The sequence below is a fragment of the Cetorhinus maximus genome, chromosome 9 (assembly GCF_964194155.1).
Source record: "Cetorhinus maximus chromosome 9, sCetMax3.hap1.1, whole genome shotgun sequence".
NCBI classification, from domain to species: Eukaryota; Metazoa; Chordata; class Chondrichthyes; order Lamniformes; family Cetorhinidae; genus Cetorhinus; species Cetorhinus maximus.
In genome coordinates this window covers 41,607,587-41,632,866 of record NC_135887.1, presented here as the reverse complement: position 1 = coordinate 41,632,866, position 25,280 = coordinate 41,607,587, and the positions used below count along the sequence as shown (strand labels likewise).

The 25,280-nt window shown below is 45.8% G+C and overlaps 1 protein-coding gene across 1 annotated transcript in view; it reads left to right on the top strand.

The window, feature by feature from the left end:
* Positions 1 to 25,280, top strand: part of LOC144684600 (polypeptide N-acetylgalactosaminyltransferase 17-like) — a 500,196-nt gene that overhangs the window by 101,015 nt on the left and 373,901 nt on the right. Inside the window, exons 3-4 of the mRNA XM_078548594.1 lie at positions 12,572 to 12,738; positions 13,915 to 14,089. Coding sequence (XP_078404720.1) covers positions 12,572 to 12,738; positions 13,915 to 14,089 — 342 coding nt within the window. The remainder of the gene's footprint in view (positions 1 to 12,571; positions 12,739 to 13,914; positions 14,090 to 25,280) is intronic.

Here is a 25,280-nt window from a genome sequence, read left to right as displayed (position 1 = left end):
TTTTGAAGGAGGGCCTGGACTAACAGAATGGACCACCTGTTCTCTCCATGGATCTTGTGTTCCAGCTTTGTCTGTTCTTGTATTGTTCTAATACAATGGTACATTTACATAAAACTTGGCATGGCCCTTTAAATTGAATTTCAGTCCTCTTCTGAGGCCAGTTAGAAGCACCGCAGCCCATTCCCTCATTGATGGCTTTATCAGATTTATTACTCCAATGGCCAACTCCCTTCGTAAACCTCACTGTCCCTAAATTCTGCTTTCTGTATCGCATCCCACAACTTCTGGCTCACCATCATAAATGCCTCCTTGCTGATCTAAATTGGTCCCATGTTCTTCAATGGGATGACTCTCCCCCCACCACCCGACCACGCCACCCCCCGCCTGCTTACTTGAAGGCAGTGGGGGTGTCCCGCCGCCGCCATGTCAACCCCGAATTCTCTCCCATATTACTGTGGGAGGGCCAATTTCATATCCATGTTGCCACCTTCCCCTTTACTGCATGAGCTATAACTTTGCTCAGAAGTCTGTTGTGCGGCTGTATCAAACGCCTTTCAGAAGTGCATGTACACCACATCAACAGCAATGCACTCATCAACCCTCGCTGTGACCTCCTTAAAAAACTCCAGCAAGCTCGTCAAACACAATTTTCCCTTAAGAAATCCATGCTGGATTTCCTTAATTAACTCACATTTATCCATGTGACTATGAATTTAGTCCCTAATCATTGTTTCTAGAAGTTTCCCCACCACTGACGTTAAACTGACTGGCCTGTAGTTGCTGGGCTTATCTTTACACCCTTTTTTGTAATGTTTGCAATTCCTCTGGCGCCACCCCCAAGGCTAAGGAAGACTGAAAAATTATGGCCAGTGCCACCACAATTTTCACTCTCACTTCCCTCAGTATCTCATCCAGTCCAGGTGCCTTATCAACTTTAAGTACAGTCAATTGACCCAATTCCTCTTCCTTATGGATAATATCTTCTTCCTTGGTAAAGATGCAAAGTATTCATTTAATACCTCAGCTCTGCCCTCTGCCTCCCCGCGTAAATCCCCTTTTTGGTGCCTAATCGGCCCTACCTCTTCTTTTACTACCCTTTTACTATTTATGTTCCTGTAGAAGACTTTGGGATTCCCCTTTATGTGAGCTTCCGGTATCTTTTCATACTCCCTCTTTGGTTCTTTTAGTTGCTTTTTCATCTCCCCTCTGAATCTTCTATATTCACCCTGGTTCACAATTGTATTTTCTACCTGACATATGTCATAAGCATAATTTTTCTTCCTTATCTTGATTGCTATCTCTTTTGTAATCCAGGGAGCTCTGCATTTATGTTCCCTACCTGTCCCTTTCAAAGGAATATACCTCGACTATGCCTGAAGTATCTCTTCCTTGAAGGTATTAGCATGGATAGAGGATTGGCTAACTAATTGAAGACAGAGAGTTGGGATAAGGGGGGCATTTTCAGGATGGCAACCTGTAACTGGTAGAGTGCCACAGGGATCAGTGCTGGGGCCATAATTATTTACAATATATGTTAATGACTTAGATGAGGGAAGTGAATGTACTATCGCCAAGTTTGTGGATGACACAAAAATAGATGGGAAAGCAAGTGGTGAAGATGACACAAAGAGTCTACAGAGGGATATAGACAGGTTAAGTGAGTGGGCAAAAGCTTGGCAGATGGAATATAATGTGGGAAAATGTGAGGTTATGCACTTCGGCAGGAAGAATAGAGGAGCTGAATATTATTTCAATGGAGAAAGACTGCAGAAAGCTGCAGCACAGAAGGATTTGGGAGTCCTTGGTGCATGAATCCCAAAGAGCGAACAGACAAGGTCAGCAGGTAATAGGGAAGGCAAATGGAATGTTGGCCTTTATTTCAAAGGGAATGGAGTATAAAAATAGGGAAGTCTTGCTAAAACTATACAAGACACTAGTTAGAACACACATAGAATACTGTGAACAGTTTTGGTCCCCTTATCTAAGGAAAGATATACTGGCATTGGAAGCAGTCCAGAGAAGGTTCACTAGGTTGATCCTGGGCATGGAGGGATGTTCTTATGAGGAGAGGTTGAGCAGGTTGGGCCTGTACTCATTGGAGTTTAGAAGAATGAGAGGTGACCTTATTGAAACATATAAGATTCTTAGGGGGCTTGACAGGGTAGATGCTGAGAGGTTGTTTCCCTTTGTGGAGAGCCTATGACCAGAGGGCATAATCTCAGAGTAAGGGGTCACCCATTTAAGGCAGAGGTCAGGAGGAATTTCTTCTCTCAGATGTAGTTGATCTACGGAATTCTTTACTACAGAGGGCTGTAGAGGCTGGTTCGTTAAGTATACTCAAGGCAGAGATAGACAGATTTTTAATAGTAAGGGAATCAAGGGTTATGTGGAAAAGGCAGGAAAGTGGAGTTGAGGATTATCAGATCAACCATGATCTCATTGAATGGCGGAGCAGACTCGGTGGGCTGAATGGTCTACTTCTGTTTCTATGTCTTATGATTTTATGGTAGCCCATTGGTCAGCTACTGATTTTCTTGCCAACTTTTCACCCCAGTTTATTTGGCCCAGATCCATTCTTAACCCATTGAAGTTGGCTTTCTCCCATTTAATTCTTTTTACTCTGGATTACTCTTTGTCCTTTTCCATAACCATAAACCTTATAATACAGCAATCTCCATCCCCTAAATGTTCTCATACTGACACTTGATCCACTTGACCCACCTCATTACCAAGAACCAGCTCTAGTAGTGCCTCCTTTCTCAGACTGGAAACATACTGTTGTCAAAAATTCTCCTGAACGCACTCTAGGAACTCTTGCCCCCTCTGCCCTATCACTATTCTAGTCTATATTTGGGTAACTAAAATTCCCCATTGTAACTATTCTATAATTTTTGGACCTCTTTGTAACTTCTTTGCAAATTTGTTCCTTGTCGTCCTTCCTACTAGTTGGTGGCCTATAGTAAGTGAGAGTATCTGAGAGTGAAGAGTAGCGTTGGAGGGGCACTCAGTAAATGCCTTCCAATTGACGTTCTGCTGTTCTTATCACTTCTTACTGGAAGAACCACCTGCAACTCGCTTCACATTAAACTTTGAGTCATATCAAACAGACTGACCCATCATCAACTCAAAAAGATTGGAGTTGCAGCATATAGAAGAGTAATTTGTTATAATTGTCATGAAAAATTGGAAACACTGCCTGCAAATCTTCAAGCTGTTCTTGATCATGCCCATTTCTGCAGCATGCAGCATCAAACTTAAACAATGATTAGTCTCTTTTGTATATAACTAAATTTGAATAGTCAGTATTCCAGGATGTCCTGGTCGCTCACTTTTGGGATATGAAATGAGCGATTCTGTTTCCATTGAGTCAGTTTGAGAAAAGTTGAGAGAACAAATTGAAACACTTTGAAATTCCTGAGGGAGAAAAAAATGGTTTTGACATTTGCAAGGAATCATTTATCTTAATATAGGCTCCCATAATGGTAAGAAATTCAAGAAGAGCATTTCAAAGGTTTTTTCTTTGACAAAAGGTTAAAAATGTAATTCATTTAATGCTTCTCACTCCAGGAGTTTGGCAGCAGAATTACTAATGTGAATACTTACATATATTTTATGGATTTACTTATTCATTTTTTTTGCTTTCAATACATGCATTTATTTAATGGCTTAAACTTAAAATGTGGCCTGAAGAGTGATGCTGTTAGGCTAGGATTGAAAGGCTTGAAGATGTAGGAAGGTAGGCTCATCCTGGAGAATGATCTAAGATATGAATAATCTGGAGTAAAAAGCATAGAAAATAATAAAAAATGCAATATGCTTCTTACATGTGATTTCCTGCTACCTTAAAGTAGCTCTCGGTGCCAAATCCAAGATGACCTGGGAGCTCATCCATGCTATGTAAATGTGTTGAGTAAAAGTCAATCAGACAGGGTCAGCGCAGTAACCGGATGTTAATGACCTGATGATGGCCCATAAGAGGCTTGATTGCAAAGTTTAGCATGTGATATGTAAATAATATTCCTTTTGGTGCTGCCTGTTTCAAACTGAGTCATCACTTGGATGAAATTTGAGAAATGGAATGACAAAATATTGCATCACAGTTCTTATATGGAATTTATTCTAGGATCTTTGTAATCCAAGTGTAAATGAAAAGGAATAATTTTATTAATATATAAAAATATATATAATTATTATTATATCCAACAATATGTCACCTTCTACTAACAGCATTCCGTCTTCAGCCTCTTCTGGAGCAATCTGCATTAAGCCGTTTGTTCAAGTGATAATGAAGAAAACATCAACTCCCACATTCAAACTGATGTGAAACACTGGCCTTTACTGAATACGCTTTCAGCTGAGTGCCCATGTTTGAAGCTTTAGTACGTGCCCAGGGATAATGGAATATGATCATAGGTGTATTAAAAGTACTCCACAACCTACAGGTGCTGCCCGAGATTCACTGCATTATCGACCTGAATTTGGCAATTATGGCCTCAACTTGCCAATGTTGATTTTAGTTTGGATGGATTGCTTGCTGCCATTTTATCGATAGTGCACTCCTTTAAGATACCCTGGCAGGGTTTTGCCCGCTGCCATTAGTAAGCAGTCTTATCAAAGCAAGATGCTTACTGAATAAAGGAACATGAATAATTGCTCATACTATATCAGTACAACTCATACCTCTTCATAGAGTGGGTAGTTAATCGAATAGAAATTTGAAGACTGTAAAATGTTCCTCCAGTTGAAGTCTGCGTAAGTCAGATGTTAATATTGTGGCAGTTTTAAAAGGTTAATAAGGCAGAGACATTATAAACACATTAAATATATTAATAGCATACACCAATACACAGTTAAAGTTTGGTCATACTGTATTGGAGAGTTTTCAGACTGAATGAGTGCAATGTTAACTTTTGGCAATGGTGTAAAATGAGTGATACAGGTTGGAATTATCCCTTCCAGGACTAAGTCCCATGGCAGAGGTGGGGATGGGGATTGTTTCCCACTGCAGAGGCCGCTGGGTATTCGCGCGACCTTGACCTCATTAATTATACAATTAGGGGTTTCCCGATGCATTGCGCAGTGGGGCGGGCTGGATGGTGTGTGCCCCAACACCATATCCGGCCTCCATATTTAAAAAGCGCCAACTTTGATGGGGGAGATGGCCCAAAGAGGACAGGGAGCTCCAGCGCCCAAATTCAGCGACACCTCTCTGGGCGTCCTTCTTGACCATATGGAGGCCAGGGGAGGAGGAGGCTGAGGAGGGAGACAAACCCAGCATGGGAGCAAGTCTCCAAGGCAGTCAGTGCTCAGGGCCTCCAGCAGAGGACTGCCCTGCAATGTTGCAAGAGGATGAATGACCTCATCGGTGCCCCTAAGGTTAGTGAACCCTCAACTGCTCACACTTACCTCACTGAATGGTACAGGGGACATGGGCCTCAGTGGCAACATGATAAGTTCATTCCTCATAGCCCCACTGCAGTCCATTTACTCTGTAGGTGGAGAGGCCACTGCATGTCCCTGATCCTTCCACACAGAAAGCGCACATGCTGTCTGGGAGTGGGGAAGGGGGGAAGGGATTGAGGGCACCAGCAAGCACCGCTAATAACATGCCTCTCTGAACCTTATCCTTATATCTGCATGGGCTCACCGCTTTGGATGGTGTTGGCCCAGAACCCTTGTGGACAACCTGCAGTGCATCGATCACATGGCACAAAATCCAGTGGGTTATTTGTAAGACTGGAAGCATGAGAAAGATACATGAGACCCAATTGCTGTCAACCCCATCTTCTCTCTATCTGCAGGAGAAGTTAAGCCATAATTGGAGAAAGAGGGAGAAGATGGGGGGGTGCTGGCCACACTGAGAAGAACTGACTTACTTTGAGGAATGGGCAGCCCACCTGGCAGGGGCGGAGCAGGACAGATCCATGGGAGATAGAGGGATTGGCTTGCGGCCTCCATCCAGTAAGGGTCCATGCATGCCATTGAAACCTAAGGATCAAGGGTTCCTTCACATTGGAGGCAGCTCATGCAGTCCCTCGCTCTCTCCTGTCTCATTAACAGGTGCCACCAGGAAGAGGGCAAGGCCCGGAAGTGATGAAGCCCTGTCCAGCACTTGGACAAGCCCGGAGAGGAGTGAGGGCATCGTGGAGGAAGAAAGTGCACCTGTGGAGGTGTCACAGCAGTCACCTACACTCTCCACCAGCTCAGACACACACAGATCTAATTTAGGAAGGGTCTCACATTCAGGTGGCCACTGCACAGACACGTGTCTGCAGCGGGAGGAGGCAGGGTCCGCGAAGCTCATGGGCACTTGGAGGAGAACTGGGGAAGAGGCATCTGATGATGGGACTCTGGAGTCGGCTTTCCAAAAGAGTAACATTCAACAAGTAACATTCGCGCCACACAATTGCCAGGCAATGACCATCTCCAACAAGAGAGAATCCAACCATCTCCCCTTGATATTCAATGGCATTACCATCACTGAACCCCCAATTATCAACATCCTGGGGGTTACCATTGACCAGAAACTGAGCTGGACTAGCCATATAAATACTGTGGCTAAAAGAGCAGGTCAGAGGCTAGGAATCCTGCGACGAGTAACTCACTTCCTGACTCCCCAAAGCCTGTCCATCATCTACAAGGCACAAGTCAGGAGTGTGATGGAATACTCCCCACTTGCCTGGATAATTGCAGCTCCCACAACATTCAAGAAGCTTGACACCGTCCAGGACAATGCAGCCCTCTTGATTGGCAGCACATCCACAAACATTCACTCCCTCCAGCACTGACGCACAGTAGCAGCAATATGTACCATCTACAAGATGCACTGCAGGAATTCGCCTAGGCTCTTTATGCAGCACCTTTCAAACCCATGACCGCTACCATCTAGAAGGATAAGGGCAGCAGATAGATGGGAACACCACCACCTGGAAGTTCCCCTCCAAGTCACACACCATTCTGATTTGGAAATATATCGCCGTTCCTGCACTGTCGCTGGGTCAAAATCCTGGAACTCCCTTCCTAACAGCACTGTGGGTGTACCTACACCACATGGGCTGCAGCGGTTGAAGAAGGCAGCTCACCACCACCTTCTTAAAGGCAACTAGGGATGGGCAATAGCTGCTGGCCCAGCCAGCGAAGCCCATATCCTCTTAATGAATTTAAGAAGAGATGCTGGAGAGGCAGCAAGAGACGGGGAAAACCCGGAGAGATGCTAGAGGCCCTCAACAGGGTGACATGCGAGGCGGAGGAGGCCGTTCGCCTGCTGGCTGATGAGGTGGTGCCGACCTGTGCATACATGGAGGTCTCCATTGGGAGAGTGGCAGACTCCATAGAGAACCTGTTCCAGTAGATTCTGCCTGAGATGCATGCAGACCAGCATTCCATTGCCGTAGCCATGGGTGAGCTTTTGCAGTAGCTACGCAAGAGTGGGGAGGGGGCACCTCGACCTCTATCCAGATGCCCCTTCCCCTCAGCGGCCCTCGGGCACCCAAAGAGAGTAGGAGCGGCAGTTGGGATGTCCACTCAGGCTCTCTGAGTGTGTCCAGCCCTTCTGAATCACCCTTGCCTGTGACCCTTTCACTGTCTTCTGTGACTGCAGAAGGAGCAGCTGCCCCACAGCAGGGCAGCCAAAGTAATCCGCCGCCCTCCAGGCCAGAGGACTGCCGCCAAGGTCATCCGAGGCAACAGAGCCACCCGGTCAACAGGCTGCCTCCACCCCTGCTGTGGATGTCAGGGGAGCACTTAGGAATGCTAGGGAAAGAAAAATTAAGAGTTCTGATCTTAGAAGTGGTTGCACTGGTGCACTATGATTACTACACTTATCACACTTTTGTAAATATAGTTCACTTGCACTTCAATCGTGTCCATAAGACCATAAGACATAGGAGCAGAAATTAGGCCATTCAGCCCATCGAGTCTGCTCCGCCATTCAATCATGGCTGATAAGTTTCTCAACCCCATTCTCCTGCCTTCTCCCCGTAACCTTTGATCCCCTTACCAATCAAGAACCTATCTATCTCGGTCTTAAATACACTCAATGACCTGGCCTCCACAGCCTTCTGTGGCAATGAATTCCATAGATTCTCCACTCTCTGGCTAAAGAAGTTTCTCCTCATCTCTGTTCTAAAAGGTCTTCCCTTTACTCTGAGGCTGTGCCCTCGGGTCCTAGTCTCTCCTACTAATGGAAACTTCTTCCCCAAGTCCACTCTATCCAGGCCTTTCAGTATTCTGTAAGTTTCAGTCAGATCCCCCCTCATCCTTCTAAACTCCATCGAGTATAGACCCAGAGTCCTCAAACGTTCCTCATATGTTAAGCCTTTCATTCCTGGGATCGTTCTCGTGAACTTCCTCTGGACCCTCTCCAGGGCCAGAACATCCTTCCTGAGATACGGGGCCCAAAATTACTCACAATATTCTAAATGTGGTCTGACCAGAGCCTTATAAAGCCTCAGCAGCACATCCCTGCTTTTATATTCTAGTCCTCTCGAAATAAATGCCAACATTGCATTTGCCTTCCTAACTCCTGACTCAACCTGCAAGTTAACCTTAAGAGAATCCTGGACTAGGACTCCCAAGTCCCTTTGCACTCCAGATTTCTGAATTCTCTCCCCATTTAGAAAATAATCTATGCCTCTATTCTTCCTACCAAAGTGCATGACCTCACACTTCCCCACGTTGTATTCCATCTGCCACTTCTTTGCCCATTCTCCTAACCTGTCCAAATCCTTCTGCAGCCTCCCCGCCTCCTCAATACTACATGCCCCTCCACCTATCTTTGTATCATGTCTGATGTGGTTTATTTGCGATAGTCCTTAAGCCTGTGCGTGCCTCCAACCCCCACCCCACCATCTTTCAAGGGACACCCCATGTTCTCCAGAATCATGCATGAATGTGCAGGAAGGTAAAGGTCTTTGCCAAGGCCCTTGTGAGCCATGTGCAAGAAGTCTCCCACGCATGCTGAGCCTTTTCCCTTCACAATTTCATCTGTCCCAATGCCCTAGCATCGTAAATACTACATGCTGAGGTTCCCCTTCAGTTGTCCAGTTGAGCTGACCTGCATCTCCGCCCAACCCCTATGACCCAAGTTCAATGCAACATCTTGAGATCTCCATCACGAGGCTCTGCATAGTAGCTTGCTGCCATGGTCACCGCCACCTTCAAGGTTGAGTCTAATACCCTTTACCCTCCCCCCATCACCCACACCCTTCCCCCTCCATTACCACTGACCTCCTCCAGGAACCACTTTTGACCTCACAGTCACCCTTTAACCCTTCCCCATCATCTTCTGTCCCATACCTCGTAGGCCAATGTAGAAGTCCGTACCCCTGTTATGATAGACATTTAAACCCTGCCCCCGCAATCTTGCTGACCCCCCTGAATTCCCATCACCTTCTGCATCCCCTCCAACAACCCTCAGCGCCCCATTCACTTGACATTGCCATACCGTCGCCCTACTGGCTCCCCTTTAGGCGTCACCATCCTGTCCAATCACTGGTACCCTCAGTATGCCCCCCAGGAATCCTTCATTCACAGAATTTTAACGGCACAGAAGATTGACTCCACTGATCACTCACTCTGAACCCCTTTCCCTGCTTCCCTCCTCAATGCTGGTCCACACCTCTACACACCCCGCCATGCCCGTCCACACCTCTACACCTTCCTATGCCCATCATCTGCCCGGCCACACCTGCACAACTGCATCCCCTCCCCACCTGCACTCCAGCATGGCCCTTCCCACCCTCCAGCTCCATACCAGCTCACCCATCCCCGCAGAATCTCTGTCTTTCTCCGACCACCCCCAACCCCTTGCCCCGCTCCAGACCTCCACACCCGCCCCACCTCTTCATTTCTCTCCTCCCCATGTTTCCCCCCCAACTACTCCCCAGCACAGATCATCGCTGCCCACCAGTACTTCTTGCAGCCTCCCACCTGCAGCTTGAAGATCCGCCTCTTGGATATTGCTGCGCAGAGAAGATCCATGTGGCTGATACTCCATCCATCCATTGCTGCATGTGATGTTCCAGGGTCCGGTCACTGGAGGCCTCCATATTCTCTTTGGATCTCCGCTAGCTGCCGACAGGTAAGCGCCGACATGGACACGCCATGTTCTGGATCCACGCGATTTCCCATTGCTAGCTTGGACGATTGGGCAGGGAGGGCCGATTCTGGTCAGGTCTTCACCTGCATCTCATTAGCAGGATGCAAATCGGTTTCACGCCCGTCTCTGGTGGAAATGGCGGCCCGCTATGGCGGGCAGGAGCGCAAGATCCCACTGTCATTTTACGTCAGCGGGAAACTGATTTTTCAGCTCCTGCCACATTGTACCCCCCTACCCACCATTAAATCCACCGTGGTGGTGAGGGGGTGGAGGGGGGGATGACTGGAAAATTCCACCCATAGAGTTAGCCACTCATTATACGCCATTGCCAATTTTCCTCTTGATTGAAGTGAATGTAAGAGAAATTTGTGCAGGAAGTATAATGGTAACCAATTTGATGCAGCCTATTTTGCATTATGCCCCAAAGTTAAAATTACCTCTATTCACCTCTGAAATGATAAGAACTGATAGCCACCATGCTGGCCTCCATGAGTCTAACAATTCATATGGATTTCAAATTTGTCTCAGTTTCAATTAAAACTTTGAATAAAATACATTCTCAATCTGATGTATCATTGATTATGTCATTGAACAATGAAAGCTATGGCACAAGATATTTTTCCATGGCAACAGGTTTTCTGTATGTCTCCTTGTTGAAATTTGAGTCGAATGGATAGAAGAAAGAGAGAAATAAGGATTTTCTTTCTAGAACACCAAAGGGAAGTAGTTGGCATAATCTTTTATTGATATAAAATTGATGTTTGTTTCTTTGTTTTCCATGTAATTTGAAGTTGGGTCCAAGATTAAACTGTACCAGAGAATGCTCATTGCAAATGAAATGGGTTTATGCATGTGTGCAGATGAGAATGTGTTTTTGAGGTGGAATGGGAGGGAATCAAACTCATGGAGCTGAATTTCTCCGGGTGGATCACGATCCCGACATCATCCTCAATTCCAGGTTGAGAACTTGGAAATGGCTGTGGAGGGACTTCGGTTGCAATCTTCCCAGAAGCAGCCAATTAAGAAGCCACCTCCAGGAGTCCCATCCAATTAAGGACAGCGGATGGAGCAAGGAAGCAGGAAACCCAATAGGAGGGCCTGTAGCAATGGTCGGCTAGCAGGCCCAATGGGAGAGATGAATGCTGTTGGAAAGGAGGGTGACCTGGAGGGAGTCTCAAAATGGAGGCACTCATGATGGCCTCCTTCAATTGAAATAAAAAATGGCGTGGTACTGTGAGAGGTCTCAGGGTGGAGCCTAACCCCTCTGGAAGAAACCTGAGGTTTCTCTGCACCCCCATGAGCCTTGCAGTCCCCTGATGTGGCCATTCAATGCAGCCTGTGGTGGCTTGTTGACCTCTCAGCAAAAGGTCCCCATCAAGGAGCTGATGGGCTTCACACTCAGTGGGGGGATGATCCAATGGTGGGAAGCTGCTGTTGCCTTCAGAAAATAGTCTCTGAGTAGAACCTTAATTGTCCTAATTAGCTGCCTGGCTCCATGGAGCAGCCTACAGACTTTGTTCCCAGCCCAAACTTGGGAAACTTCCCCGGAGGTGGGAAAGCTTTGGGGAATCGCCCTGACCGGTTTCCCTTTTTTTTCTGGTTTCCGCTTCCCCAATCCCTCCAAACCCTTCTCTATAGGGTTGGGAACAGTCACAGTAAAATGTGTGTCTGATTTTTGCGCCCAATAGTATATCAGAAATGCCTGATAAAAAGAAATCATCCAGGTTATCACAGAAATGTTCAATGTGCCTGGTATATTTATGTCTGTGGCACGTGCTCCCATTCACCTGTGGATCCAGCACTTCAGACACTCAAGCAATAATAGTGCTTCATAAATGACAAATCCTGCGAAGCTGGCATTGGAGCTGTCCATCATTTGGATTCATGTTCAGAATTAAATGAAATGCCTTGCCTCATTAAAACCTTAAAATTCTCATGGGGGGGATAGTCATGCATTCATGAAACATCTTGAACCTTTGAGACACCTCACGAGCTGACATTTTGCTGAGACTAACGACCTTCCCTCTCCCTTCCTCAGCCTTTTTCTCCACTCCCAACTCCATAAAAATATGAAAATAACATGAATGGGCAAATTGCTGTCTTTTGTTAGTTTTATCTTAATCCAGTAATCAAATCTATATGACTTATCCCTGAGAGTTATTCATAATGAATATTCAAAATCTTTTCATGTTAAATTTCTGCTTACCGGCAATACAATGTTATTGGATTATGCACATGAATGTAAATCATCTAACTGAGTAACGAAACCCTTCACGGCTTGCAAAATAGGAATAAAATAGTAATAGATAGTAATGCTGTAAAGTAAAAATCATGGAGAAGGTTGTAGCTCATGAAATGCAAATTCCTCTGCTTGTTGTGTAACATCATATTTATAGAGTTGATCTCCTTGTGACTGTGCGGGTGATGCTATTAAAAGATCAAGAGGCCTAATTTACATTTTCTGTTCCTCAGATGCAAAGAATTGAGCTACCCCAAGAACCTGCCACAGATTTCCCTTATTTTCATCTTTGTGAATGAAGCTCTGTCCGTCATCCTCCGCTCTGTGCATAGTGCAGTGAATCACACGCCAGCCCATCTACTGAAAGAGATTATCCTTGTGGATGACAACAGCGATGATGGTACAGTAAGCTTCAAAACATGTGGTCGAAAAACTGCATGCGCTACAGGCCTGTCTGATCTTGTGCCCATCTGCATGTTTTGGAGGTGTGTGAAAGCGTTTGAGCAACTCACTGGGTGTTCTATGACCTTCTCTTCCTGAGGGATTAGGGAATTTTGGAAAGCTCTGCTCAATCTCTTTCCTCCGCCTTACGCTGTGACCAAATTACCCTGCAAAAATATGATTTAATAAGGATAAGGCTAGCAGTGGAGGAGTGTGTGTTGAGTGTAAAGACAGAGGTGAAATGATAGATGTGAGAGTGTAAAGATGTGAGAGTGGAGTAATGTGCTTATGGTATTTTGCAAGTGGTTTCTGAATGTTACGATAGGTGTGTAGCACAGGTTGCCTTAGCCACACTGTAGGTTGAAAGTAGTGTGCATGTTCCTTTATTGGGGTGAAGTCTGTAGTAGTACCTAGGGTAGAAAAGGAAGAAAGAAAAATCATTGTGACTGCTTAACCTTACCTTGGTGAGATTATTGATTCTTTTCCTGTACTGTTCGGCTTACCTGAGAGTGAGAGAGTTGGTGGAGAGTGGTAGTACCACTTCCCTCCGAGGGGTATGGTTGACTGCTCTGCCAGGCTTGGAGGATTGCTGTACCAAGAAATGGTGCCTCTTCTCTTCGACCTTGTCTAAAAGAGCAATGACGTCCTTTTCTGAGAAGTTAACTCTTCTTAATCTCCCACCTCTTCTGCCTGCTTCACAGGTTTTGTCCGCTTTGCCACCCTCCTGCCAACATAGAATAAAGATGTGGGTTATAGATGCGGTGGGGAGATTTGAGAGAGAAAAGCCTCCCAGAGTTGCAGAAACAGGAGTCTGCTGAATGCTTCTCCACAGCTGCATAATTATTGCAGTCAAGTTTCTTGGAGGTTGAACTGCTGATATAGAGTTGTGAATTGGGAAATCCATGGGTGAACAGTGTAACTTTCTGGTGTAGTAATCTTCTCAAAGGCAATTAGGGATGGGCAATTAATGCTGGCCTAGCCAGTGATACCCACATCCCATGAACGAATATGACAAAAGTAACAGTCCAACTACGGTCTAACTGGCATTGAGGAAATTCAGGCATTTAAAACAATTCTGTACAAGCTGTTTTCCATTGATTTGGGCTATGTTTTCTGTGTTTTTGTCATGCTACAGAAGAACTAAAGGCCCCATTGGAGGAATATGTCCACAAGCGCTACCCTGGTCTGGTGAAGGTGGTGAGGAATGAAAAACGTGAAGGCCTGATCCGAGCCCGAGTCCAGGGATGGAAAGCTGCAACAGCATTAATCACAGGATTCTTTGATGCTCATGTGGAGTTTAGTGCAGGGTGGTAAGTGGATGCCCAAACAATAACGAGCACTATAGACTCTTAATGAAATAGCATCACTCTTTAGTTACATGAAATGGATATATTTCTTTTAAATTCAATACCTTCCCCATCTTCATAAGGGCATAAGGCCAGAAAGGAAGGTGGATAAAGTGTGAGGGTTTTTTATAGCTTTACCTGCTAGTGCCACCCCTTCATCAAAACAAAGGAGTTGTTTGGTGACAACAGCGGAGTTTTTAGTCACAAGCTATTGTAAATGGTTGTGAATCACATTTGATGGTGCGAAGATCTATAAATGACTGATTTAGAACAACCCAACATGAGTTGAGGTAAAGAGATGTTATACCGCATAGAACAAAGTATATAGCTCCAAGGGTGGAGCACAATCCCAGGGTGGGATAGACTACGGTAGAAGGTATATCACTCCCTGTGATTGTGCTCCACCCTTGGAGCTATATACTTCACCTGGCACAGAATGATTGAGCTGAATGGCCTGTTTCCAATTTGTATTTCTACCTGAGGCTTCACGATAACCATCGTGGCCTGGAAATGATTTGATTACTTCAGAAAATCGGGGAGAAATTTCTCAGGTTTCCTGAAATTGGCAGAAAGTGGATTTTCCCCCTTATTTACCTTTCCCAGGAACTTTTAGGGCAGCTTTTAGCTGCTGCACCATTCTTCAGCTGAGAGAAGCAGGAAGATGACATATATAGCAGCAATCTTCGCATCAGCCAGTCACCGAGGATACATAATTGCACCAATGATGTATCTTCTGACCTTCCTTGCCTTTGTGCCTTGCTTGGTTATTTCCCAAATAGCATAGCAAAGTGACAGAAATTTAATTTTTTCATGCATACATTTCATAAAACTCAACTGAAGGAGCATAATGTAAAAGGGGTGAAGGTCTCTAAGCTTCTCAGTATAGTGCATAACTGCTCCCAACTCAGTACCTCAGGAATTTCACAAGGGGTTTTGTTGTGGACCTGACTCCCCTTAGTGACCCAGAAACTACTCGGGGAGTAGATGTAGCCAAACCACTAGCCAATAACAATCATCGCACAATGACTTGGAAAGCCAAACCCATTCAAACCATACCAATTTCAAATAGACAGATTTCAAGCTTTAAGGAGTACGCTGGTAAAGGAAAAAACTACTCAAGGACAAATGGATGTCGTGCAAAGTATTTTGCAGGGTATGCACAACAGGTATATAAGTAGTAGGAAGAAAATTATTAGAAAGCAAAACTTTTGTTAACAAAGGCTTTTTGGAAGTATGGTTATACAAGGCATCCAATATTTCAATATTCCAATATTTTATGAGGTACTGGTGCAAGGTTAATTGTCTGCAGTTACCTAGAATTTTGCCTTTATTAAAAGGCAATCACAGTTTTGGTTTGTTTTCAGTCTAGTGGGAATGTTTTTGCTAACTCCTTGTTAATGTCTATCTATACTTCATGGATTTTCACCCTTATCTCATTTTGCATCTTTGGATATTGACTATTCCTAAGAATCCATTGGTTAGCAGCCTTTTGCACTTGCAACAGAAGGGGGGAGGATCCAGTTGTCGTGGTCGATGGAGGTACTAATGACTTAGGTAGAACTAGGAAAGAGGTTCTGCACAGGGAGTATTAAGAGCTGGGTACTAAATTGATAAGCAGAACCTCAAAGGTAATAATCTCTGGATTATTACCTGAGCTGTATGCAAATTGGCCAGGGTACATAAAATTAGGATGATGAATACGTGGCTCAAAGGTTGGTGTGGGAGAAGTGGGTTTCAGTTCATGGGGCACTGTCACCAGTACTGGCAAAAGTGGGGGCTGTACCGTTGGAGCATTCTACACCTGAACCGTGCTGGGACCAGTGTTATTGTGAACCATGTAACTAGAAAAATAGAGAGGGTTTAAACTAAATAGTAGGGGCAAGGGATCATATGTGGAAAGATGTGGTATATCAAAGAGTAGAGACAAGGTAAGAGAGGAAAATAGTAATCTGAGAAACGAGGTTTGGAGAATGGTAGGAAGGGACAGAGAGAAAAAGACCTAAGAATGCACCAAGAATAAAGACTAGATGTCACAAAGATAAAAAGACAAAGACAAAGATGTCACAAAGATAAAAAGACAAAACTAAAGGCTCTGCATCTGAATGTGTGTGGCATTCATAATAAACTAAACTAATTGATAGCACACATTGAAGTAGATAAATCTGATCTGATAGCCATTATGGGGACGTGGCTGCAGGGTGACAAGGATTGATTCCTGAATATTAAGGGGGATATGACCCTCAAGAAGAACGGGAAGCTAGGTAAAGGCGGAGGGTAGCACTGTTAATCAAGGATGTCATTGGTGCAGGAGTTAGAGATGACCTTGGTTCAGGAGATCAGGATGTAGAATCAGTTTGGGTAGGGATGAGGAATAGTAGGGGAAAGAAGTCACTATTGGGAGTAGTCTACAAGCCCCCTAACTGTAACCACAATGTAGGACAAAGTATACAAGAAGAAATGTTGGGTGCCTGTAATAAAGGGCTGGCAATAATCATGGGTGACTTTAATCTACATATAAGCTTGAAAAATCAGATTGGAAGTTGTAGCCTAGATGAGGAGTTCATAGAATGCTTTCGAGATAGCACATTCTGGAACCAACCAGAGAGCAGCTTTTATTAGACTTGGTATTGTGTAATGTGACAGGATTAATTAATGACCTGAGGGTGAAGGCACCTCTAGGTAGCAGCGACCACAATATGATTGAATTTTGCATCCAGTATGAAAGGGAGAAGAGTGGGTCTAAAATTATATTACTTTAAGTGTTATAAACTTAAATAAGGGCAACTATGTGGACATGAAAGCTGAGCTAGCTGAAGTTAACTGGGATACTAGGCTACGGGATAGATCAATGGAGAAGCAGTGGCAGACATTTAAGGGAACATTTCAGAATACTTAGAATAAGTATATTCCTCTTATAAAGGGAAAGTCTAAAGGAAGGGCCTACCATCTGTGGGTTAACTAAAGAAGTTAGACAAAACATCAAATTTAAGGAAAAAGCATATGACTGCGCAAAGATGAGTGGCACATCAGATGATTGGTCAGAATATAAAGAATGGCAGCAAATGACTAAAAGGCTAAACAGGAGAAAGAAATTCGAGTATGAGAGGAAGCTAGCTAGAAATGTAAAAACAGATAGCAAGAGTTTCTACAGGTATTTAAACAGGAAAAGAGTAGGTAAAGTGAATGTTGGCCCTCTAGAGAGTGAGAATAGGGAGGTAATTGTAGATACTAAGGAAATGGCAGATGAAATGAAAAAATATTTTGCTTCTGTCTTCACTATCGAAGATACAAAATCATTCAAGTAATAGCTGTAAATCAGGAGGTGGAGGGGAGAGAGGAACTTCGTGAAATTACAGTCACTAGGGAAGTGGTACTGAGCAAACTGATGGAGCTGTGGGCTGACAAGTCTCCGTGTCCAGATGGACTTCATCCTTGGGTCTTAAAAGAGGTGGCTAATGAGGTAGTATATGCGTTCATGTTAATTTTCCAAAATAGCCTAGATTCTGGAAAGGTTCCATCAGGCTGGAAAGTAGCAAATATTCAAGATGTGAGGGAGGCAGAAAACAGGAAACTATAGGCCAGTTAGCTTGACGTCTGTCGTGGGGAAGGTGTTAGAGTCGATCATTAAAGAGGTTATGGCTAGGCACGTAGGAAAACACAAGGTAATTGGGAAGAGTCAGTATGGTTTTGTGAAAGGGAAATCATGTTTAACCAATTTATTGGAGTTCTTTGAAGGAGTAACATGTTCTGTGGATAAAAGGGAGCCTGTAGCTGTACTGTACTTGGATTTCCAGAAGGCACTTGATAAGGTGCCACATCAAAGGGTATTGCGGAAAATAAAAGCTCATGGTGTAGGGGGTAACATATTTGCCTGGATAGAAGATTGGTTGGCTGGCACAAAACAGAGAGTTTGCATAAATGTGTCTTTGTCTGATTGGCAGGATGTGACTAGTGGAGACCCACAGGGGTCTGTGCTGGGGCCTCAACATTTACAATTTACATCATGACTTAGATTAGGGGAAGGAAAGCATGGTAGCTAACTTGGCAGACGACACATGGATAGGTAGGAAAGTATGTCGTAAAGAAGACATATGGAGTTTGCATAATAGATAGGATATAGATAAGCTGAGAGTGGGCAAAAATCTGGCAAAAAGATGGAGCATAATGTGGGAAAATGTGAAGTTGTTCACTTTGGCAGAAGAATAAAAAAAGCAGAATATTACTTAAACAGAGAATGACTGCGGAATTCCGGGGTGCAGAGGAATCTAGGCGTTTTCGTGCATGTCACAACAAGTTAGTATGCAGGTACAGCATGTAATCAAGAAGGCTCATGGAATGCTATCCTTTATTACGAGAGAAATTGAACATAAAAGTAAGGATGTTATGCTTCAGTTATACAGGGCACTGGTGAGAACACATCTCGAATACTGTGTGCAGTTTTGGTCTCCTTATTTAAGGAAGGATGTAAATGTGTTGGAGGTGGTTCAGAGGAGGTTTACTCGATTGATACCTGGAATGAGCGGGTTGACTTATGAGGATAGGGTGGACAGGTTGGGCTTGTTTCCTCTGGAGTTTAGAAGAGTGAGGGGTGACTCGATTGAAGCATACAAGATCCTGAATGGTCTTGACAAAGTGGATTTGGAAAGGATGTTTCCTCTTGTGAGTGAGTTCAGAACTAGGGGGCACTGTTTTAAAATTAGAGGTCACCCTTATAGGACAGAGATGAAGTGAAATGTTTTCTCTCAGAGGGTTGTGCGACTTTGGAACTCTGCCTCAGAAGGCAGTGAAATCGGGATCACTGAATATATTTAAGGCAGAGATAGATAGATTCTTTTTAGGCAAAGGGAATCAAAGGTTATCGGGAGTAGATTGGAATGTAGAACTTGAAACACAAACAGATTAGCCATGATCTTACTGAATGGTGGAGCAGGCTCGAGGGACCAAATGACCTACTTCTGCTCCTATTTTGTATGTTTGTATGAGACTGCCTAAGACATCATGAGTAAAGTCATTAAGTTTAATCATAGAACTTCCTGTGTTTGTTAGCTTCCAATTGGTGGTATCTTCACTAACTGAAGATTTCCCAAAATAATTACTTCACTTCAGAAATAACCAATTTGATGCATCACAACCTGTAAATACTGTAATCACCAAGTTAACAAGGGTGAATTGACTCCTCTTTTTGTCCCACTCCTGAGTTGGTTGTAACAGAGTTTGAATTTAAAAAAGAGGTGATATTTCCAATTGAATATATATTTATCTGTGTATAGATTGGTTCAAGAAATAAGCCAGCCAGCTTCCTTAAGTTAACAAATAAAGAATTAATTATAATGCTGAAACTCACTTGGGTGAAAAGGCAGAAACTATTAACAAAAGGTTTACAATGTACAAACATGTTCAACTACTCAGTAATGCAAAAACAACACACACAATGCCACTCCCTCCCCCCAAGCATGCAAAAAAGTAGAACTCTGCAGAGTAAAAACTTGGTCAAGTAACAAGTAAAGTCAGAAAGAAAAATATTCACCATTTGACCAGAGGCTTGTTTACAGATGAAGGGTCCCTTACCGTAGTGAAGCAGTCAGTCTGCAACCTTGGCTGGTTAATTTGGAATTCTCTTTTAAGAACTCTCAGTTTGCAGCAGTGAGGTGTTCTGGCGGGTTTCTCAAAACACAAACAGCTCAGCTTTGAAGCTTTGACGTGAGAGGTTTCAGAAGAAAGAGAGATAGGGTAAGGCTGCAAACCTGTCGCAGCCTCTCTGACTATATGAAATCTAATATATTTTTTGCACCCAGGAGCTGGATCACATGACCTCTCTCTCTCTCTCTCTCTCTCAGCATTCCATAGACTTAGTGCCTCCATAAAAAGCAGCTTGTGCCCTTCGCAAATGCAACGTGGTAGCTGCTGTCAGCCAGTGTCCTTTGCTTGTGAAAAGTGTTCTTTTAAAATAAGCTCAATACATAGGTATGTCCAGCCAATGACAATACAAAGTAACATATAAATAGTTGTTTGGTGGTACAGATCTTGAGTATTGCTGAAAAAAAGAGACAAGCTGTTGAATCTTTTCATCTTGCACTCATCAGGACAGATTCGCAAGAATACCAATGGTAAAGGGCATAATAATTTATACTGCATGAGGAGACACTGCTGATTGGTTGGCAAGTGGATTCTGATTGGTAGAGGCGTTGCCACGGAGAATGCACCAGGGAACAGTTAACTGCCAAGCTTTTGACCTGCCTGGTTTGAATTTAAACAAAAGCTTGGCAGTGCAAGACAAAAAGCTCTGATAGCATGCCTCTTCTTTCAACAAAATTCAAGTAAAGTAATATATGTCCAGCTGATGACATTATAAATTAATATTTTAGATAACACAACTTCATAGCATTACACTGAAGCATGAGAGTAGCAGAAAATGTGGCAAGCTCAGTATAAGTGCACCAACCAAAGAGTGGACTAGATTTTGACTCTGTGCAATAATGTTAAATGGGTGATAGCGAATCAACGGATAATTTTTACATCTCTCCTGATTTTTATTTCCATCAATATGGAATTTTTCCCTATTAATGCTCACTCTGCTTTTGAGATTAATGTAATGAATTAAAGGAGTTTCTACCTGAAAGAATGTTAGTGTTTGGAGCAACCTGTCAGAGAGGGCAGTAAAGGGGAAAAAAAAACTTAACATCAATCAGAAGGCACTTACATCAAGTGCAGAATCATCTCAGATTTGCACGAAGTGCGGTAGCGGGTGGGTAAAACGACGTTTCACCTGCCAGCTGCGATGGTGGGTTTTCACACCGTATCGTCCCAATCCTGCCACATCACTGATGCATTCCCAGGAAACACGCTGTTTCCATGGTGGGTGGGCTCTCATTCGCCTGCCACGCCATCACCTCGCCGCTTCATCACACTGGGAGCCATATTTAAAGTCCAGCCGCACGCACCCATCTCACTGCTTCCAGCCCACAACTACTGCAGGGAAGATGTCCACGAAAGGCAAAAAGACTGCAGCCCCCAAGTTTAATGATGCGTCACTGGAATACCACTTGGAATGCCGCGGAGGCCACCGTGATGTCCTCTATCCCCGCTCTGGCTGCAGGACGGGCAGCGGCATCACCAATCCAGCATGGGAGGCAGTGGTAGCGGTGGTCAGTGGCTGTGCCCTGCAAAAGAGGCCAGCCACCCAGTGCCACTACTGGATGAATAGTCTTATCTGTTCTGCCAGGGTAACTCACTCTTCTCATCACGCTCAACTCACACACTCACAAACCCATCACACATCCACACGGATCTCACACCTCAAGGTACAACACCACTAACTCTCCCACACACCCTCACATCTTCATCAGCCTCATATCCTCTGGAGCTCATGTTCTCATTCCTGTCCATGGTTCTGCTCACCACACAAACATTCCACGCAGTGCCATGTGTCCTGCTCACACTCTCTCCACTTGTTTTCATGCAGGAGAAGCTGGCTTACATCAGCAGGGAGAGGTCCCTGTCTGGGGGTGGGGTGGCCCACATTAGACCCCTCACTCACTTTGAGGAGCATGCCATTGTGCTGACTGGTGAGGATGTGGACCCTGCCTGCGGCGACATTGAGATCGGTGGTGAACAACCACCTGAGGAGCCTGCACCACACAACCTTCCCTCAAGGCAACTGTGAATTTTTTTTTAATTCATTCACGGGATGTGGGCTTTATTGGCTGGGCCAGCATTTATTGCCCATCCCTAGTTTCTCTTGAGAAGGTGGTGGTGAGCAGCCTTCCATGTGGTGTAGGTACACCCACAGTGCTGTTAGGAAGGGAGTTCCAGGATTTTGACCCAGCGACAGTGAAGGAACGGCGATATATTTCCAAGTCAGGACGGTGAGTGACTTGGAGGGGAGCTTCCAGGTGACGGTGTTTCCATCTATCTGCTGCCTTTTCCTCCTAAGTGGTAGTGGTCGTGGGTTTGGAAGGTGCTGTCTAAGGAGCTTTGGTGAATTCCTGCAGTGAATGTTCTCTCTCCTGCTTTTGACTCTGCTGCCATGCACTAATGAGCTCCCTTTTGGTTCACAGGGAGCTCTGCCAAGGGACCGACAACCTCAGCCAGTCCCTCAGCTCCATCCACGTCCTCCTCTGCAGCCAGGAGGACACCTCCTCCATTGAAGAACTGGAAATAAGCAGCCTGGAAGACCCATCACAGCACTTACCCACATCCTCCACCAGTGCAGTGACACACACCTTGGTGGGACCTAAATCTAGTGCAGGCTCGGGTTCACAATGGGGTGCTCACTGCATGGACATGTGTCCGCAGCAAGAGGAGGCAGATTCAGCTGAGCTCCCTCGGAGGACTGCTGGGGAGGATGCACCTGTGAGGCCCAAGCCAGATGATGAACCTCTAGATTTGGCCTTCCAACCCATGGAAGTTGGAAGGCCAACTTCCAATGGAGGAATGCAAGAGTCAGCAGAAGGTGGGAGAACATCACGCTGAGCTTTTGAAAGCCCCCAACAGAGTTGCAAACGAGTCGGAAGGAGTGCGCCTGCCTGCTCTCTGATGAAGTGGAGCCAAATGTGAGTGCATGGATGTCTCCATGTGGAGGATGATGAACGCCATGAAGACCCTAGTCCAGCGGAATGCAGAGAAGTGCGCAGACCTGTGCTCCATCATGTTAGTCATGAGTGAGTTCCTGCTTTGGCAACGTGAGAGGGAAATGGGGCACCTCGATGTCCCTCCAGGTGCTCCTGCTCCTCATCTAGTCTGGCCGGGGTCTTCGGGCACCCGAGGAGAGGAGGAGCGACACTGGACACCCTGGGTCAACCACCCAGGAATCTCAGAGGCTGTCCTCTCTCTCCGAGTCCCCTTTGCCTGTGAGCCCCTAGCATCATCCTTTGTCACCGCAGAGGGAGCAGCTGGCCCTCAAGTGATTCTGAAGTCAGAAGTGTGTGTGTGGCAGGGCCTTTCAGAGGCTGGTGCAAACACGCTCACACACACGCTCACACGCACGCTCACACACACGCTCACACGCACGCTCACACGCACGCGGATCCTTCATGTTTCACACTCATCTCAATGTCCTGAGCATATTCAATGCTGCCTGCTGGGGTTCACTTTCAGTTGTCCGTCTGAGCTGACCTGCATCCCCGCCCACCCACTGATCACACTCCCATGCAGCACCTGATCTCGCCCACCATGACTCTCGCTTCACTTTCGATTTGGACAGCATGGTCTGGATTCGCTTTTTCGTTAGCTCCCCCATCTTTTCCCCTCCCCAGTCATCATTTCCTTTCCCCCCATCGCTGCTGACCCCCCGGCATCACCTTCCACCTCCCCTCCGTTACCTACCAGCAACAACCCTTTTACTTCGGGATGTCCAGGTGAACGAGCACATTCCCTTCCTTCCCAAAAATCCCACCCCACATCCACATTAACCTCCCCGACCTCTTCCTTCCCACCCCCAGGGTCCGTGTCTGCCTCTGGGTCTCCACCAGCCGCCCTCGCCTTCCCTTCTATTGCTACCGTCGGACCGTCACCCTCCCACCCTACTGCCTCGCTCTGCCCTCAGTCATTCTCACCCTTCCTCCATACCATGCTCACCCTCAGTTCGGTCCCCAGGAGGCAGACATGGACCTATCCAACCCCTCCTGTGCATGTTCACCTGCACAAACCCCCCGTCCCCCCAATCCCTTCTCCTCTTTGCACCCCTTCCCCTCCAGAACTCATTCCCCTCCAGAACCCCTTCCCCACCGGAGCCCTTTCCCCCCCCACCCACCCTGGACTCTCCCCCCGCTTTGTCCCTCCTCCTTTCTCCACACTTACCTCTTCTGTCACCCTTAGTCCCTCCCCCCTGACTCCTTCCTCCAGCCTTACCTCTTCCTCCAGTCTCACTTCTTCCTCCACCCTTACTCCCTCCCTTCTCCGCACCCATTCCTCCCGCCGGACACCTTGCCCTCCCCTCACCCATTCCTCCCGCCGCAGACTTCCCCTCTCCGCACCCCTTCCCCTCTCTGCATTCCTTCCCTTACAGCTTAAACCTCCCCTTACATCTACCTCCCCAGTTGCCATCTTCTCCCTTGTTACAACTTCCTCCACCCGTTCTCCCTCCCCGCAACCTCCCCCCAACACCTTCATTCCCCCTCCCCAACCTCACCCCACTGACGCCTTCATTCGCCCCCCCACCCCAACCTCTCCCCCCGACACCAACATAGCCCCCTCCCAACCTCACCCACCCCGTCACCTCTTCCTCTCCCAGCCGATCCTAGACCTTCTTCTCCCACCCCCTCCACCATCATCCGTTGTGAACATCAACAGTGACTTTCCAATTTCCGTGCGCTGCTTTGCAGCGGAGCCATGTCCATGAGCATCCACCCAGCGGGTCCCTCCAGCAGGCCTGCAGTTCAGCGGAGCCATGTCCATGAGCATCCACCCAGCGGGTCCCTCCAGCAGGCCTGCTGTTGGGCTCCAGCATCTTCTGCTCCACGATGTGAGCAAGGCCCTGGCGGGTAAGTCCTGAATTTTGCACGTCATATTTGTCAAGACGTGTTCTACAATGAGGTGTTTTACCACCGACGTGGGCGGACGATCCACCAGGGCAATTCCGATGGGCTGGCCTAATAACGATATGCTGATGTATTACAATGAGGTTCCCGATGTCCGATGGCGGAGAACGCATTGGCAGGCTGAGCGGACGATCGCAAACTGGTTTCATGCCTTCCTGAAACTGATCGTGCCATATTGTCCGCTCAGGCCGCTGCCACTGAACACACCTGAAGCCGGCGGGCACAGAAGATCCCAGCCCAAGTGTCTGTCATGCTTGTGCTAGATATTTGAAAGATCAGTTATGCTTAATCTCACATCCCATGTTTTGTCCATAACCCTGTGAGTTTCCCATCTTCAAATACCTGTACAATTCTCTTTTAAAATTAGCTTCCAGCACATTTCCAGATGTAGCATTCCAGATCCTGACAACTCTCTGGGTGAAAAGATAACCTCTAGATCTTTTGCCATTTATTTTAAATCCATGACTTCTGGTTATTAACCTCCTCGCGAGAGGGAATAGATTTCTCTCTCTGCTCTATCAAAACCTCCCATCAGTTTGAAAACCTCTTACCAGGTCACCTCGTAGCCTCTTCTGTTCTAGGGAGAACTATCCGAACTTTTCCAACCTCTCTTCATA